Source organism: Anser brachyrhynchus, assembly GCF_964034855.1.
Source record: "Anser brachyrhynchus genome assembly, chromosome: 10".
In the NCBI taxonomy this organism is placed as follows: Eukaryota; Metazoa; Chordata; class Aves; order Anseriformes; family Anatidae; genus Anser; species Anser brachyrhynchus.
The window spans coordinates 6,215,512-6,232,965 of record NC_137705.1 but is presented as its reverse complement, the minus strand read 5'-3'; the positions used below and the strand labels follow the sequence as shown (position 1 = coordinate 6,232,965).

General features: G+C 47.6%; 1 protein-coding gene across 6 annotated transcripts in view; it reads left to right on the top strand.

Moving 5' to 3' along the window:
• LOC308200336 (monocarboxylate transporter 2-like) overlaps window positions 1-17,454 on the top strand; it is a 41,236-nt gene that overhangs the window by 19,587 nt on the left and 4,195 nt on the right. For all 6 annotated transcript variants that reach the window (XM_080605926.1, XM_080605927.1, XM_080605925.1 and 3 more), the window contains 2 exons: window positions 11,161-11,304; window positions 16,121-16,981. In XM_080605926.1, the coding sequence (XP_080462052.1) occupies window positions 11,161-11,304; window positions 16,121-16,981 (1,005 nt within the window). The remainder of the gene's footprint in view (window positions 1-11,160; window positions 11,305-16,120; window positions 16,982-17,454) is intronic.

Genomic DNA, 17,454 nt, shown 5'->3' with positions numbered 1-17,454 from the left:
CCCTGACGGAGCATCCCCCAAATACTATCCTCTCTGCAGACCACCGTGTGCCAGAGCAGTCTGCCAGCCCTGCTGGCACCGCCAGCTCGCTCGGCTCCTCTGCCCCATGCCACCGGCGCCTTGGCAGCGTGCCTTTGGAGGGTCCGATGCCCTGCCTGATAACAGCTTTTGTTTGCAAACATCCTCAGGAAGCAGTCCCTCACTTCCTTGGCATGCTTTTTGGTGTGGGGACTTGTTTTTAGGCGGTGCTGCTTACTGTAAACGGAGCGTGTGCTCGCATTTCATAAACAGTGCAAATGGAGCTCGTTTTCGGAAAACGCTCGTGTGAACTCACCCAGATCCGCAGTGGAGCAGCTCGGCTGCCTGGGACAGCATGGACACAGATTCCCAGTGACCGCTTGAGGCTGTGGCTTGTAGCACCAGAACACCACAAATTTTTCAGACTGAGACCGAAAATCAGGAGCCGAGACCATTTCTGCCCTTCACTTTTGGTTCCGTTCCCCTAGGAAGCTGTTTTACACCAGCCGCAGCTCTGGCAATATATATTGCAGAAGTTTTAATGTGTCTTATCCCCCAGCTTCTTAATCCGAACGAGGTTGCAGAAAGCAATCCTGGCCCTCTAACACGGGCAGTAAAACAGATTAGTGTGCAGTAAAGCGACAGCCTGGACTTTATGGCAGGACACTTGTGCCTCTCCCCAGTGCTCGCGTTGAGCTGCAGCACGTTTCTGTCTGCGGAGAGCAAACCTCTGGGCGAGGAGCACGAGGGAACATTGCTGTTCTCTGCCCAAATCCCCCAGGGTGAAACTCGGTCGGTCTGATAAAGAAGGATTTCCGTTTTGCAATGTCTCCGCTCTTTTCTCGCACGGGGTGAAGGCTCGCCCCATGTGGAGGGGTGGCAGGGCAGAGCGAGTGCCTGGCGCAGAGGGAAGGCTCACTGGGCCACGCAGAGCTGCCCCTTCCCACCTTTGGGGTGACGCATTTCAGCCCAGGCCACCAATGGGTCCCCGGAGATAACCACCGCCCTGGGAAAACAGCGGGCAGAGGAGCCCCCAGGAAAGGAAAGATAAGCAACACTAATTTGGTGGAGATTTAGTCACCCTATCCAGCACTGGGGGAAGCAGCCAGACTTGTTAAAAATAAGAAGCACCGACACTACTAATGTAACAGCAGCGATGTTCTCATAGCTGGTACGGGCTCCTCTAAGGCGGTGAGGAGAGCAGGCAGGAGAAATGCCTTTTGTTATGGCCAGCTCTGGTAGAGCACCGAGGCTGCTTTCCGGCACACGGGCCAGAACAGAGGGAATAATTTAATACCTGGGACAATATTTGCATTTTCAATTTTATTTTTTATTTTTTAATGATAACTCTTTGTGGCCAAAATGATCTTTTTTGTCCTTGTAATGGAAGAGCAGAAGTCAGATGAGTGAAACTTGGAGACCAGATCCTGACACAGTCATTTCAGCTGGGAAGCCTGGGTGGCTGGGGCTAGCATGGGAGACATCTGACATTTTATTCTCATTTTGAAGAATCTTATTTATTTATGCTATTGCTGTGCAACTGAGTCTTGTGTCTGTGTTCGTATAGATTTTGTAGATGTAAATCTGTGCTACTTGTTTTGTCCCATAATATACAAAAACAAAAACAAAAACAAAAACATGCATGAGGACTGCACCCTGTTCTTGTTCTGCATGGAGTGCCGTGGAGTCTTTGTCTTGGTCTCGCCATATGCTGCTGTGATGCCCTCCAGATCTCCACGTTGCTGTTCTTACGTACCCAAATTTCTATTTAAATTAGGGAATTGCCTTCTGCCTATTTTACAAAGAGACAGAGAGCCACCTTTAGCAAATACAACAAAAACTATAGCATTTCTGAAGTAAAAACCTTATCCCAAAGCCAGCCAGTGTTTATTACTCTTGTTATTTATTATTTATTGTTTTGAAACTGGATGAAATGTCTGAAGTTTTAATTCTGGAGATGCCCAGTAACTGAGTCTTTTCTCCAAAGAAACTTTCTCCCAGAGCTTGTAACTGCTTAATAGAGCATCAGCTAAAGCAGCAAGGAAAAGATTGGGAAGTTGAAAGTCGACCGCTGACCTTGAACATTTAATCCAAAATTTTATAGCCGTATTTTATTACGTTGCTGGCATGATAAATTGCAGTGACAGGTTTAGAAAGGACCTTACAACATGCAGTGGCATAAAGCTATATTAATAATGAGTTTGATTCTGCAGTTCTTAACTTAATCAAAACTGTGTACGCTCTCTTATGGTCTGGCCCGAACCCCACTGAAACCTGCTCTGCCTCCAGAAGACCTCACCCAGCTCTCTCCACCCATCCCAAGCGCTTGCAAATAGCTCTGAAGCTAACCACAGCACTAACAGGGGAAACTGAGGCAAGGAAAGGAGGTGTTTTTCCAAGGACAAGCAGCAAATGGTGACAGCTGAGGCCAGCCTGCGGGATGTGCAAGCTCTCTGCGAGCTGGTTTTGGTGCAGACAGGGTCCTGGTGGGCAGGAGGTGCCCTGACTGGTGGAGCCAGGTGGTTTTCTGTGTGTCCTGCCCAAAGCTCAGTGCCATTGACAGCATTGACAGTAAAGTATCATGCATCGGCGCTCCCTAGTTATGTGCTTACGGCATTGGTTCCACAAAAAAATTCAAATAGGGCTTTCACTAGGATTTGCCTGGACACGCATGTCAGCCTGGGTTTCTGTGTAGGCTGGAAGAAGGACTCCACGATGGCTATCTGGCGTCCTGCTGCAGCATTACCTGCGGTGGACAGGCTTGGGGACCAAGCCCAGGTGCTTCTGGCAGAAGCACAGCTCAGCAGCGTGGTGCTGGATGCCTCCTTTGCTTACTGTGGCCACCTCTTGGAGTCCCACCAAGTCAGTGAGCCTCCCCATGTCATTGAAACAAGGCGTCTTCCCACACCAAGGCACTCCCTGGTGTAGCAGCACCATTATCGGCATGGGTTTTGTTAAGGAAACCGGGTGAAGAATGGTTTGATTTCTGTAATAGATGGCACTGCAGATTCATATACTTCTCCTGGCTCTCAGAGAGCACTCAAGCCCTGCAAGGTCACCACGTATGTGCTTATATTTTTTATTTTTTTAAATAGCCCTGTTCTAGTTAAGAACGATAATAGCTATAGGTTCGGGTGAAATATTTCTGTATTCGTGGACTTGGTCACAAAGCTTTATCATTTTGCCCTTCACTGGAGCTAGCAAGGTCACCAGGCAGGAGTAATAGAGATGTGATAGACTTAATAAAAACAGAGATTAATAAGAACGAGGAAGAAGAAAGCAAAGGATTTTGGATGGGGAGTTGTTAATGCTTCACATGCAGGTATTAAGCCCAGGAGCAAGTTACAGTCCCCTCCAAAAAGTAAAATACACACACGCGAAGGATTCTTGCCCCAGCGAGGAGAGTATGTGTGTGTGTGCTGCCGCAGGAAAGGGTGTGAGGACGTTCATGCCAACCTGTCCTGTAGCACTGCAGTTATTCTGCCCCTGGGTGGCTCTCCAGTATAAATGCTCTCTTGGTCAAATTGCGTAGGGTTTCTAGGAGGCGGACAAAGCCCCTGGAGGACATGCCCAGTAGGGGCTGTTTGCCTGTAGAGCAGGGTGTAAAGGATGCTAACCAAGGGCTGCTGATCTCAAGGAATAGGTGTTTCAGCTTTGGAGGGAACAGATCTGTAGCTGGGCTTCAAGATGGAAGGGATAAAAGACTGTGGTCCTGCCAAAGCAAAAGCTAAAAAAGTTATGAGGAAAAAAATTCGAAAAACGTGAAGTCGGGACCTGCTGCAGGTGAGCAGCTATGGGCCGCTGAGATCCAAGCCAGCAGCCTGGGGAAGGCGCTGAGCGCAAGCAGCTGTGTGCTCGGCACCTGCCACGCTGTCCCCTCGCAGGAGCAGTTATTTAATTGCCTAAATACGAAGTGACATGAGGGACCTTGGCTCCTGCCCCGGTTTTGGAGCTTTTGGCCTGTGGCTCCTCCGTACGCTTCAGTTGTGCAGTCTGGAAAATGAAATGCCGAGGCACTGATCAGATAAGATTGCTGGATAAGGACGAGGACGCTTTGTCTCTCTGAAACTTGGGTCTTGCCTGCTTTGTTTTCCTATTGTTTTTTCTTAACATCAGGGTGCTTCTGTAGCAAATGCACGTATGTGTGATGGGAGGTCAGGTTCCCTGACTTTCCAAGGGCATGTCTAACAGGGGAGGCTGCTGCAGCTCGGTTTGTGCCCCAGGTTATTATCCCCACAGGTTTTTCAGCTGGCTGTGGTGCCCATGCCTGGGAGACCCAGCACCGCGGAGCAGGGACGGACCAGCCTGATGACCGAGGAGCACACGTCCAGCCAGGCTCGCCCATGCCTGGCTCTTTCATCTCACAGTGGTCATGGTACAACGGCCCTGCTCTGCAGCATTTGGCCCAGCTCTACTAGCAATGCCATCACCCCCTTTAATGTACGGAGCATTTTCCTCACCCACAAGGAGGCAAGAGGCAGCCTCTAGTGACTTGTTAGCTATGGGAGCTGCTATGGCATATGTTGGACTTAAACTTCACTCAAAACTGCTGACTTGCAATGCAAAGCAATAGCAACAGAAGGCATCGGGGCATTTTAGGGGCAGGCAGGTGTTTGGAAGCTGCCTTTTGGGGAATGGCTGAGGGCTATGGGACACCAGGACTGTCACCTGGGGCGCTTGTTTCCTGTCGTTTGTCCTCCAGCCCCAGTGCGTGCGGTTGTCCTGTCTGCAGCTGCACCGCCTGGGGAAGCGAGGGGGTGCTCCTCCACCACTGCCAGTCCAAAACAAAGCATCTGAACCCAAAAGCCAAGACTAGTTATGGGCTGTGTTATTACCAGGTGCCAGCAAGTCTTCTCGAGAAGTCTGGAGCAGGCCCTGGTGATAAACATGTAAGAGCACAAGCCCTCCAGGTGTCCTGGACCTCGGACTTCTCTAGCAAGGCACAAGGCCTGAAAAGCTGCAAGTTTTCCCCTTCCCTATCCCTTTCCCCCTGCTTTGCGACAGTGCCCTGTGCTTTCTTGGGCTGTGCATAATTAGTGGGTGCTGATTGCTAATGCTGACCCCCAGGCCTGGATGCTGGTGTGTGCTGGCAGCACGTTAATAACGCGGGGGCACTTATTTCATTGCCTGCGTAACGAGGAGGCTGCTCTGCCACAAGGGGTGGTGCCCTGCTGGGTGAATTACGAGGCCAATGGCAGTGTTGTTATTCCACCGAGGGAATGAGATTATTACTGAGGAAATCACAGGCCTGCTCCTCTTGTTGTTTTACTACTAGCGTAATAACAGACCTTGTTTTATTAGGATAAATGATTTTCCCCTTTTCCTCCCAGCTCCTCCTCACGTCCCCAGCGACTCCACGTAGTCAGCTCCAGTCCTGTCCGGCCGAGCTCCGGAGCTTTATCTGTGTTTTCACAGCAGTTTGGAGACTAAGAACTATCTGGGCAGTTCTTCTGGCGTCTCTGCACAACGACAGCTCCTGTCACCACAGGAATCTGGGAGAAGCTGAGCAGTGCCTGCAGCCCAGCACTGGGGACAGCGGTGATCCCAAACCTGCCACCACTGGGGCTCGGCACCGTGGGCTGCTTTAAAGAGTTGCTGTTTTATCATCTGCACGGCCATCGACCGCTCTTAGCAGCAGAAACACGGTGTTTGCGGTGGCTCCGTGCCACTTTGCACGGTCAGAAGGTCAGCCTTGTGAAATCTGGAATAAGCCGCATGTTGCACAGAGGCCTCTGGGGTGCGGGGCTGCCTGAGCCCTGCGCTGAAATATTTCAACAGAAATTCAGCCAGGCCAGGTTCTGCAGACTAGGGGGAAATTCATTTCTGTTAGTATTAGGTTAAGTTAAAAAAAAAAATCACAAACCAGACAAATAAGGGATATAGATGTGGTCAGAGGTATGGGAGAGAAAAATGCTTTAAACAGAGCCCTTGTTAAAAACACACTGGTGTTTTGCACCAACACTGGAAGTTTTGCACCTCATAAAAAATTCATAAGCCTTACTGAGAAAAACAGAAAAGCAATTCAGGTGTCTATTTTTTGAGCACTGTCATACTTGCAGGAGTTTAAGCCAGTCTGGATTGATATTTCTTGTTAAATGCCGCGTCTGTGTTACCATCCTGCCCGGATCATAGTTCAGTGGCTCAAAAAGAATAAATGACAAGATGGTCTGGCTTCAGGGGGGAGTGGACGGGACAGCCCCGGGTGTTTTGCATTTTCTTTATGGCCTTACAATCTCCTCTTCAGGGTCCTTTTCACTTCTGCAGACACAAAACTCAAGGTGAAAAGTAATTGGACAAGCTAACAAATGAGCCAGGGCTTGCTTGCTTTCCCACCGGCAAGTTGCTGTGTTCTGCTTGCCACCAGGATCAGCTGCTTTGACATGGCCTTCCGTGTATCAGCTAACAACTAATGGAAAGCTGCCACAGGTGTGAGAAAAGAGAGGCTTTATACAGGACAGGCACTAAACCAGTATGATTTATGTGGGCTGAGGATAGTGCTTTCAATTACATCAGTCTTCCAGGAGTGCCGTGAGCACAGCAGCATCTTTAGGGGATATTTGGTGCGAACTGTTGCTCTGCAGGCTGCAGAGTTTTATGACAGGCAGCACACCCGTTTTCTGCTCCACAAGTGTCCGGGGTGCAAAATAAGGTGTTTCTGACCTGGCTTTCCTTCTTCTTCCCCAGTGGATGGTGGTATCTCCCCTGAAGAGCGTGCGTGTCCCCCAGCAGTGCAAGGAGCAGAGCTGCAGGCACAGCTCTGAGCGAAGCCAGCAGCAGGAGCAGGCTCAGCTCCCTCCTGTGCCTGTCTCTGTCTGGTGCCATCCCCCTTGCAATGAATGATAAGTGATCTCCGAGGCTGGAAGTTCGTCAGGAAGCCACTTGCTGGGGTGTGGAAGGGGCTGCCTTGTTTCCTAAGGCTGGATGGGTGGGAAGTGCCGTCCCTTCCCATAGAGAAGCACCAGCTGCTGGCAGCCCCACATCAGCAGCCTTGTCCTTGTAATGCAGCAAGGTGCAAGGGAACGGCTGAATTTTAGTTCTAGCTTCCCCGTTAGAAGTTCCATGTGATCTCTGCCACGGTGAGGAGGTTGTAGGGATGATGCTGGCTCGGTGACACTGCGCTGGTCCCCAAGAGGACACAAACTGGGGACACGCTCCGCAGCTGAGGTGGCTTTTGCTCCTCACTGTGACTTTTGAGGAACTCTGAAAGCGTTCATCAAAACCTCTGCAAGGTCAGGCCAGGTAAACAGCAGCTTCCTGAGCACTTGGCCAGCTACATCTCCTGCCCCGTCCTTGCCTGGCTCTGTTAATTAAGAGACAAAAATCACCTTGCCTCCTGCTCCTGCTGCCGTCAGCTCGCAGGCAGGCGGGGTGGTTTCGTTTGAATTCAAGGCCAGGGAGCCTGTGGTTCCTGCATGTTTGACCAGGCAGGTGCGAGCAAGTCAAGGTGCCTTGGGATCTAAGCTGCACGCGCTGTTGCTGTAATTGTTTTCGGTGTGGTAATGCACTGCATCTTTATTCTTCTCATGCATGCTGCATAACCAGTAAATGACAGGTCCTGCTTTTTCAATTCCTCTGTGTTTCCAGGGGCTGTCACACTTTTAATTTTTGCAATAGCTGCAAGCAAAGCAGTAATCATGTTTCCAATTTCCCACGACTGTGGTGCTGGCTTTGTTGTTCTTAATTCCTCTCCTTGACTCGAGCTATTTCATGTTCTCTAAAGCTTCCCAGAACGCTGCTGTTTAATCTGGCGTTTGATGGCTGATGGGCTCCCCGCGGGACGAGTGCTGTGGGTGGCATGTGGCAAGGCAGGGCAGGAGAGGTGCCTGGGATCTGTCGGGGGTGACACTGATCACTGAAGACATCAGGGCAGGGTGAAGGGGTACGTGTCTGCGATTCGTGCCCAAATTGGCAGGGTTTGCGTGCCGCGGAGCGCACAGCTATGTGACATGTCGCGTGCTCCACTTTCTCCTGAGAGATGGGACAGCTTCTGAAAGGCTGCTCTTAAAGCCCATGGACAATCGCCTCTACGTTTCTGTAGGTCCAAATGACTTAAGTGGAAGTAATTTGGGGGACGTGATTTGCTTCGGTGCCTTTCAGGGGTCTGCTCAGGACTGTTACAAAAGCTTTGCCCTGTGAGCAGCAGCTCAGGGAGGTTTGGTTTCCCATCCGGTGCTTTCCCTGCAGGTTGTCGTGGCCTTTGCTGTGGGTGCTCCACTGTATGGAAAGGTCAGTGAAGATGCTCTGCTCCTGGCCTTCTCTTCTAACTGGCTGCACTCGGTATCTTCGAGGTCTCCAACCCTCAGTCCTGTGTGGGTGAGGCTGCTCAGGGAGCCCAAATGCTGTCACACACGTGTGCTGTGATCCCAGATGCTGTGCTGCTTTAGCAAAGAAAGCTCACGGTGCCTTCAAGTTAGAAGGTTTCAGGTGTGAAAGAGAAAGGTTTAGATTGCTTCTGAAGTTATTCTCTGTTCCCCGTGAGCACGGCCCAGCACAGGCTGCTGGCTCCTCTGAGACCACAGCTCCTCACCCAGGCAGGCAAACAGACGGGACTGATTATCCCCCTGTAAAGCTGATAGCACATCCGACAGCAGGTGAAGGCTGCTTGTGGAAGGTCACACAGACCTGCTGCAAAGCGTTGCTGAGAGATCCCGTTGGCTGTTGCTGTGGCCAGGAAAGACAAGACCAGGGAGCAATTGCAGACTCATGGCTTAGTGAGTGATGGCTAGAAAGCTGAGATGTCGCTGAGGACACTGTGTGTTCACTGAGGCTGCCGCAGGGGCACAGCCTCCTGCTCTCATTAGCAAAGACATTGGTTGAGATATGGGTGTTTGCTTTCATCTCCAGCCTCTCCCCTGGGATGGCCCCATAGCCAGGAAGCAGAGCAGCGTGTGTCCCAACTTCAGCACCTTCCAGCTCATCATCTGCTGTCATGCTCCAAACCCATCATTACCGATGGGTGAAGCCAACGTGACAGCTCAAGGAGTGAGAGGGACATGGATCTGTATTTCTTTTCTCGAGGTGGATGCTGCATGAGTAGGATGTGTGGGAGCATTCTGCTTTGGTTGTCACAGCTGGCACTTCTCTCCCCAGGAGCTGCCCCCAGTCTGAGCAGGAGACAAGCTTTATCAGGAGTCTTACGGGCTTTGAGTGCTCTGCTCCATGGTACGGCATCCCATAGTTTTAGGGCTATCATGAAAGCCCCCTTCCAGCAGGAGAAGGTAATTGAAACCACTTTTTCATAACTGAGTAATTAGATTGATTCTGGAGCAATGCGGGCATGTGGAAAATTGAAAAACAAGTCGTGTGCCCTTAGGCTGCAGATGAATGTGGTGGTGCCTTTCCTGAGGAACGCCGGCTGCATCTCTTGGATTACAGGGCACACCGAGACCATCTCCAGCATGCTGCAAGTCCAGGTCCTGTCTGGGGGAAGCTCAGCGAGAAGGAGGTCCCTGTCCTGCTGTGCTGATCTGACATCTATCTCTCCTCAGAACTTCTCATTGAATTCTGTGGCACTCCATGCAGTGGAAGGATGCGTGCATGTGAATCCAGTTACAGGATTAGGAGAAAAAGCTGTCCGCATAGTTGCATGCTCACAGAAATTTTAATCGAATGGTGCGTTCACTGGGACCAGCTCACATATCCCAGTTTCAGGGGTGTTGTTAAGACTGTGCTTGTGGGCTTTCCATTTCTGAGTGTTTTGACCTCAGACATCTAGTGGAAAGTATTTTGTGTGTTACAGAAGTAGCGTTGGGCTTCGTTCCCCAGATTAAAACAGTCACACCTACTGTATTGCGTTCTTGCACAACCTAACAGCTGAAATCTTGTTTGGATGCTGTCGGCCACACTGAGGGGATATTGGCATTTTGGGTCCTGTGCTCCAGTGTGCCATCATTTGCAGGGTCTGGAAAGAGCTCTGACATTATTTCAGGCCAAGTTTCTTTAATCAAAGGTAAATATCCTACCGACTGGCTCTGTGGTGAGGCAGATCCCACAGCCAAACTACTCAGAGGAGCCATTAAGCTTCAACTGTGTCCAGGAACCTGTGTGTGGACAGCGTGGGCTATTCATAATGGCAGGGATGAAGGCAAACAGGCACACTAGGCTCCGAATTTCCACTGCTGAGTAGGGAGTAGCAGCAGAAATAGTCTGGTAGAGAAAGACACTAAATGCTGCTTGTATCCCCGTCTCATTTTTGGGTCAGGGGTCTTGGGGTAATACAGAACCTTTTCTTACATCCCATGGCTTGACTTCCAGACCAGTCTTTCCTGCTCAGTTTGCTTCCTCTGCTAACTTCTAACTTCTCAACCTGATCTAACTGCAAAATTGGCTCTGCTCTGAGCAGGAGGTGGGACCTGGAACCACCAAAGTGCTTCCAACATCCGTTACTCCATGACTCTGATTTTTACTGGTCCTCCAGCTAACTGGGACTGCCATACACTAAAACTTCTTTCTTTCCTCTTCTGCCCAAAGCTGCTGTCTTGTTTCACTTCCTTAGATTTAAATGCTTCCTTTCTGTACCTACAGTCTTTGTTAAGCCATTTCCCTCTTTCATAATTTTGCGCTTTCCTGAACCACCTCTTTACATAAATGCAAGACCAGACCGGTTCTTTTGAACCAGTTCATCCATCATCCCAAACTGTTTCTACCCACATAGGCTGCTATTAAGAATTAATTAACAGTTGTTCTGCTCAAGTTTCAGTCTTGGTCAGCACTATCGGAATTGCATTAAGTAGAGGCATTAAAAATGCAACAGTATTCACGATATCAGCCTCAGAATATGAGCCAGTGCTTTGTGTGTATATGGTTTAGCATCCTAATAAACCACGAAGCTCCTGTGTTGGGATCACAGGTTCACCTGATCTGCTGTTGCTGTTTGCCATCTCTGATGAAACACTGAAGTCCTGGGGGCAGGGACTGTCACCAGTTACACAGCCGCCGTGTGGCACAGGACGTGCTGCCATCCCCACACAGTGCAGATCATCTTTCTCTCTTTTTTTTCCATTTTCTTCCTGAAGTCTCTCTAGAAGCTGTCAGCAGCACCTCAAGGATACTAATATTGCTGAGTTTTCCCTACCTTCTGTCACTCATGCCCTTCTGTGGGATGATACCCACCTCAAGGACCCTTTCTAACTCTTTTCCCAGGCCCTATCAGCAGTATTTTAGTAAACCGCTACGGCAGCCGACCCGTGGTGATATTTGGAGGCCTGCTGTGTGGCATTGGGATGGTCTCAGCTGCCTTCTGCACCAGCATCCTGCAGCTCTACATCTGCGTGGGCTTCATTACAGGTAAGAAGAAAGTTATCTCCCTTAGACTCACACCTGAAGTTCCCTTCTGATGGGTTGGGCATCCGCAGCCAAAGGCAGTTGGAACCTGGTGGGATAAAACGCTGTCGGGACAGGGGCTGTAACTGGTTAACTGCTCCAGCTGAGTGTTAGCAAAGAGCCTGTTCCCTGCTAGGCTCCGTGTCCCTGGCTGAACATCGCGTGCAGGGGCTCAGCAGCGGGCGTGCTGCTCGCAGATGAGCGCTGTCAGCCAGAGGCGATGGTGAGGATGGCCAGCCCTGCCCTCGGCTCCTGCTGAAGCAAACGCAGGCTGACTGCGCTCTGCCGTGGGCAGGGCAAGCCCTCCGAGGTGCCAGTGCGACTGTGAAGAAAACACCTGTGTTCCTATGTAACGTGTTACCTTCCCTCTGTGAGACACATGAAACGAAATTTCAGAGGGTTGCTTTGGTTTACTTGCCATTTGCCTGCTTGTGAGATAAGGAGGTCCTTTAATTGAAAACAATAACCACTTAGAGTCGGTTGAAAATATGCAATATTCTCCCTATAGAGAAAATATATATATATATATATATTTCCTTATTGAAGTTATCATTTGAATTATCTGTAGTGAAAAATGAAACTCCATGTTGGAAACTCTATCAGGAGAAGGCATGGGCTCAGTCCAGCATCTTTAAAGTCTGCAGGTGCTGGGTTATTGCTTTTAAAGGTAGATTGGAGTTCTCCATCTGTGTGAGAATAAATGCTTAATTGCAAGCATTTTTCTTTGATTATTTTGGCTAAGGTACAGCCAATGTTTCTTCCAGTGCAGCTCGGACATCTGCCTGAAAGCATGACACAATGAGTTCAAAATTGGCTTCTGAGGTTGCAAGGTGTATGTTTTAATGAATGTTCCCTGTCTCAGTGCGGCTACATTAGGTATTGCTACTTTCTGAGCAAGAAAAGTGTGAACCTAACATTTAAAATCAATAATACCAGCCACTATCAAGGTAAATTGGGACAGAAAGTTTGTCTCCCTGCTCTCCTACACCAATATTGCTTTATCAAATCTGCACAGTAGTGAATAAATCCCCAAGTAGGATTCCCTCTCTTAAACCTTACTCTTTCAAAGGAGAGTCACTGTAGCTAGATAAAACTGTGTTGCATCTGGATGCATAAATTTTTCAGATTCCTTGAAAGAGATTCCAGACGTGAAGTGATGAGAAATAAAAATAACCAATGGTAACCAATTCAAATTTATCGATGCACGGGCTTGCATCATTCCCTGCTAAGCAAACATCTAGCAGGTTGGCTAATGCTGGATTAGTACACAGAAACCATAAATCCTTTGCTATAAACATACATTTTTTTTTTGTGAGCAGAAGGGCTCAGGCAAGGAACAATGCTGAGGGAAGGCACTGGCTTCTATTTTCTAAAATACTTTGTTGTCCAAAAACGTTCCTGGAGGGAATTTTGCACCGAAACCCAATAGGATTTGTGAAGGTCCTGCTCTTTTTGGTCCCTGACTGTCTTTGCAAACCTGCCCAGCTGTCCACTCCAGTGAGTCGCTAGTATGCATTGTGTATGGAGCACATGTAACCCTCATGGCAGCGATGGTACAGGGACAAAATTTTCCTCGTGTCCCCTCGTCTTTAATGCTGCAACGTTTCCTCAGAGCAAAGCACATTTCTTGTTGGAGAAGCCTTCCCCTCCTGCATGCTGCACGAGAGTGGCTGTATGGATGAGGTCTTGGCTAATAACCCATCATTTCCAGGCATGGTGTGTGTGCTGGGGAAGAAACATTAATTTGACAGAGAGAGGGAGATGCTTGTAATCCTGCTAACATGCTTGATGCCTTTAATTATGCTTGAAGTGCTGCTGCTGGTCAGGCCTAACACGGAAGCATTCAAGGGCAATTATGAAGCTGTCTGCTTGTCATGTGGCTGAGACAGCAGTGCCGCGAGAGGAGAGAGCCTTCTGCAGAGGCTTCTTGCTGCTAAAAAGCAGCCTGTAAACATCACAAGTTTTCCAGCCTCCTTCCTAGACTGATGTCAAAGACCGTGTTCATGTAACGCCTAGGGATGGGGGTAAAAACAAGGCAGTTGGTACGAGGAGGTACCCACCATAGTCCTGTGCCTGTGGCATATTAATAGAAACCTCTTCAGAGGAGCAGAGCAAGAAGTATCTGTTTACAGCGGAGGGATTAGACACGGCAACCTCGTTTGCTTTCTTGATTATGTCTCTTCCCATTTGTATGCAGAGCAGGGGCTGAGCTCCGCTGTCAGAGGCAGCTCTGAAGCAGCTCTGTCCTTGATGTCACCGAGCTGTGGGCTGCATGAGGCACTTCCCTGCATGTGCTGTAAAACCCAGGTTCTCTTCCTTGCTCATCATTTGTTTCCCTGTAGCTCTTAGAAAAAGAAATGGGGTGTGCAAGCTGTCTACCTGGATGGGTGCCAGCCTGGATACTTTAAAGGGTAGATGTTCAGGCACACAACATCTTCTCCACGTCTGAGGAAGAAAGCAGCAGATTTCAAAGCTAGATGCGAGCCAATAACGACCGGTCAGAGTTCGGTTCGATCTCCACCAATTAGGCCACAATTAAATAAAATGGGATCTAGGGTGAAGCACATTGACTAATGAGACTGGAGTCTTTGCCTCAGCTCTTAGAGTTGAGCATTGAAATACCTGGTAGGGTCTTCCCTCGCTAACAAAGGGAAAACAAGATCAAGAGCTACTCTTCTGACTCCTGTAACACCACTTATTTCCTTCTAATATGGGGGAGATGAATTTAATCTAGGGAAGGATGCCCTGTCCAGCACAGGCTTGCTTCTGCTCATGCAACACCACCGATAGGCCTCTCTGTCATATCCTTGGTAAGAAATGTGGTTATTTGTGTAACAATTTCAGTCACAGAAAAGCTACTAATAGGTTCAGAAAACGGGGATAAAATTGATATAAATATTTCCAACTAAAGCCATCCAAAAGCTTGAAGTAAATTGAAATTCCAGTCAGTCAATTTGAAACTCTCCAAATTTAATTAATGGGAAGAGCATGAGGTAATATTAAATTAAATTTGTCTGACTGGCAAATTAATGTTCACATAATAAAGATTTGAGTTGATTATTGGTTAAGTAGGTAGCTGGCATCCAGTCTGATTTTCCTTCTCACGACATGGGATAGATCCAAAAAAGGATTCTGTGAAAATGATGGTTCAATTCCTGCACATAGCTACCACCCTGAGAGATGCGGAGTTAAAGCAGACTCCGCATTTAAACTAATTCACTGTGCTGCATCTTCTTGGGTGAAAATAGTTCCCATTTCTAAGTGCAGTCAGGGGTGTTCTCTAACAACACTGTGTTTTCCCTACGTAGTTCTCAGGCTGGCCCTCCTTACAGGCATGAATCTGTCCCCCTGTGAATTATGAGCAGGCTGTACTTCCCCAAGACAGGCCCTACCAAATGTACGGACTCTCCAGAACCAACAATTCATGCTGAGAATGTGTTTCCAATGAAGACTAGTTTTAATGTTGCCATTTTGATTTCTTTTTAATGTTTTAAACTTCCAGCTAATTAAAAAAGAAGAAGAAGGAGAATCTGAGACTTGGCAAAAATCATAACTTTGTAAAACCATTCAAACTTAAGCTATCCAACATCAGATGAATTCTGCTGTATCAGTTCAATTCTATTCTATCAGCAACTAATGATAGTGTTCCTTAATTAATTTTGAGGACCCTGACCTTTCTAAATTCTCTTCTGTAAAGCAATATGCCTAATTATGTACTGCACAGTTAAACAAACTAATTATATAGACTAATGAACAAGAAAAAATCTGCGTGACCCTATTTTCAGGATTCGTGTTCTCTGGTATAATCACTTCAAGGATTACATTTCTGCTTTGTTCTAATGTGGCTCATTCTTTCCTAGATGATAGGGTGAAAAATATGTGGCATGATTTTTAAACGTAATTTTGATGGGGTTCTGCAAATTTAACATTTTAAGGAAATACTAGAAATCATAGAAATGTTTGAAAAGATTATTATTTGCTAGTGCTCTTAAACAGAACCATAGAAAGCTGATGCCATCACTGCATTTGGTGTCTCTTCTTTCAGATTTTACCTGTGCAAAAGAAGCTGGTTAGCTGAATTAGCAGTGCAGATTTATAATACCATTTATATATCTAAATGTAATAAAAATAAATTTTAATTAAAAGAAACACTCTAGGGTCCTGTTTAATTAGCATCCTAGTAGCTGTTTTGCTGCGTACTTGCAGACCTCTTAGTCTTTTGCATCAGACCTGAACTGCTCACAGCACCAAACTGGGAAGGTTGATGTCGCCTTTTGGTACAGGTCTGTCTGTGTTGGGTGCAGTGCTGGGTGCCCACCACCCATGGGAGGATGTGCCAGCTGCAGTTGGGCATGGGAAGGACTTAAGGCAGAACAACCTTCCTCAAACTAGGAGCTGTCATTTTTTTAAACCCATCCTCTCCTCTGATGAGGCTTCTCTGTCTGACCAAAACCAGCCAGCATTTGTTGAGGGTATAGTTTCAATTTATTCCAAAGCAAACTCTTTGCAGTAATGTTTGCCCCTCAAGAGGTTTACAGCACAAAGCAGAGGTTTACAGCGCAGAAGGTTCTGTGACCAAAGGTATCCTTCTGGGGCCTGGTTCCCCAGATTCGTCAGATGGAAATTTAGTGGTACCTTGAGCAAAGTTTGCACCCAGACTATCGTATTGAAGAGCCATCGGTGAATCAATTCTCCATTACTTTGCATAAAACAATGAGCTGGGGATAAAATTGGTCTCAAATCTTTCTTTGTGTATCTCAACTATTTTTCTCTGTTCCAGGATTTGGCCTTGCTCTCAACCTCCAGCCATCAGTGATAATCATAGGGAAATACTTTTTAAAGAGAAGACCCATCGCAAACGGCCTTGCTATGGCAGGGAGCCCCGTGATGCTTTGCACCCTGGCTCCTCTCAACCAGTTCCTTTTTGACAATTTTGGCTGGAGGGGCAGCTTTTTAATTCTTGGGGCAATTTTATTAAACTGCTGTGTGGCTGGAGCTCTCTTCAGGCCCATTGGGGCACCCAAAACCCAGTCAAATGAGGAAGCGAAGGAGGTCCTGAGAGAAGAGGTCACTAAGGATGCCATGGAAATGAACAGTTCCACAAACATCCCTGTGGAGACAAAAACAGAAGAAGAAGCAAAGGACTGTTGTGAAAAAATCAATAAGTACCTTGATTTTTCCCTCTTTAAGCACAGAGGTTTCTTGATTTACCTGATTGGAAATGTGCTCATGTTTCTAGGCTTTTTTGCCCCCATTGTTTTTCTGGCACCCTATGCAAAGCACATCGGCATTGATGAATATTCAGCTGCTTTCCTCCTTTCAATCCTTGCTATCGTGGATATGATTGCCAGACCGGCCACTGGCATCATTGCAAACAGCAAGTGGGTGAGGCCACGGATCCAATATTTTTTCAGCTTCTCCATTGCTTTCAACGGTGCCTGCCACCTTCTGTGCCCCCTGGCTTCTGGCTACAAGGGGCTCGTCGTTTACGCTGTCTTTTTTGGCTTGGCTTTTGGCATGGTTTGTGCCATGCTTTTTGAAACTCTCATGGACCTTGTGGGAGCTACCCGGTTCACCAGCGCCGTTGGCTTGGTCACCATTGCAGAGTGTTGCACAATATTGCTGGGACCACCTATAGGCGGTGAGTGTCTTTCCTTCCTCTACTTCCTACGTGCTCAATTCTTTTTCTACAAGGGGCACACCACATCTGGAAAATGCCATATTTGTCTTTTTAAAATCTGACTTGGCTGTGAATTAAAGAACTTTATAGGTGATATTCTCTCAGTCATAGATACTGTAAAGTTCCTTCTCCTGAAATGTGTGTTTCACCTGTATGCAAGCTAGAATAACCGGCTTGGAAACTGGTCACCCTTAAGAGTGCAGTACAACTAAAATATTTAATTAGGTTCTGTGTTCTGTATGCATTTGGATATATTTGGATATATAAAGTTAAGTTCTGCTAATTCTTTTGAGTATGACAATATCATAATAAATTAGAAGAAGGTACAGAAAGAAAGTAGTTTAATCCTATTATTTCCTGGATTTGAAAGTGAGAGCTGGCTAGTACTCTGTATGACACATCTTGCAGAGCCATCCAATTCTTCATATTACCAT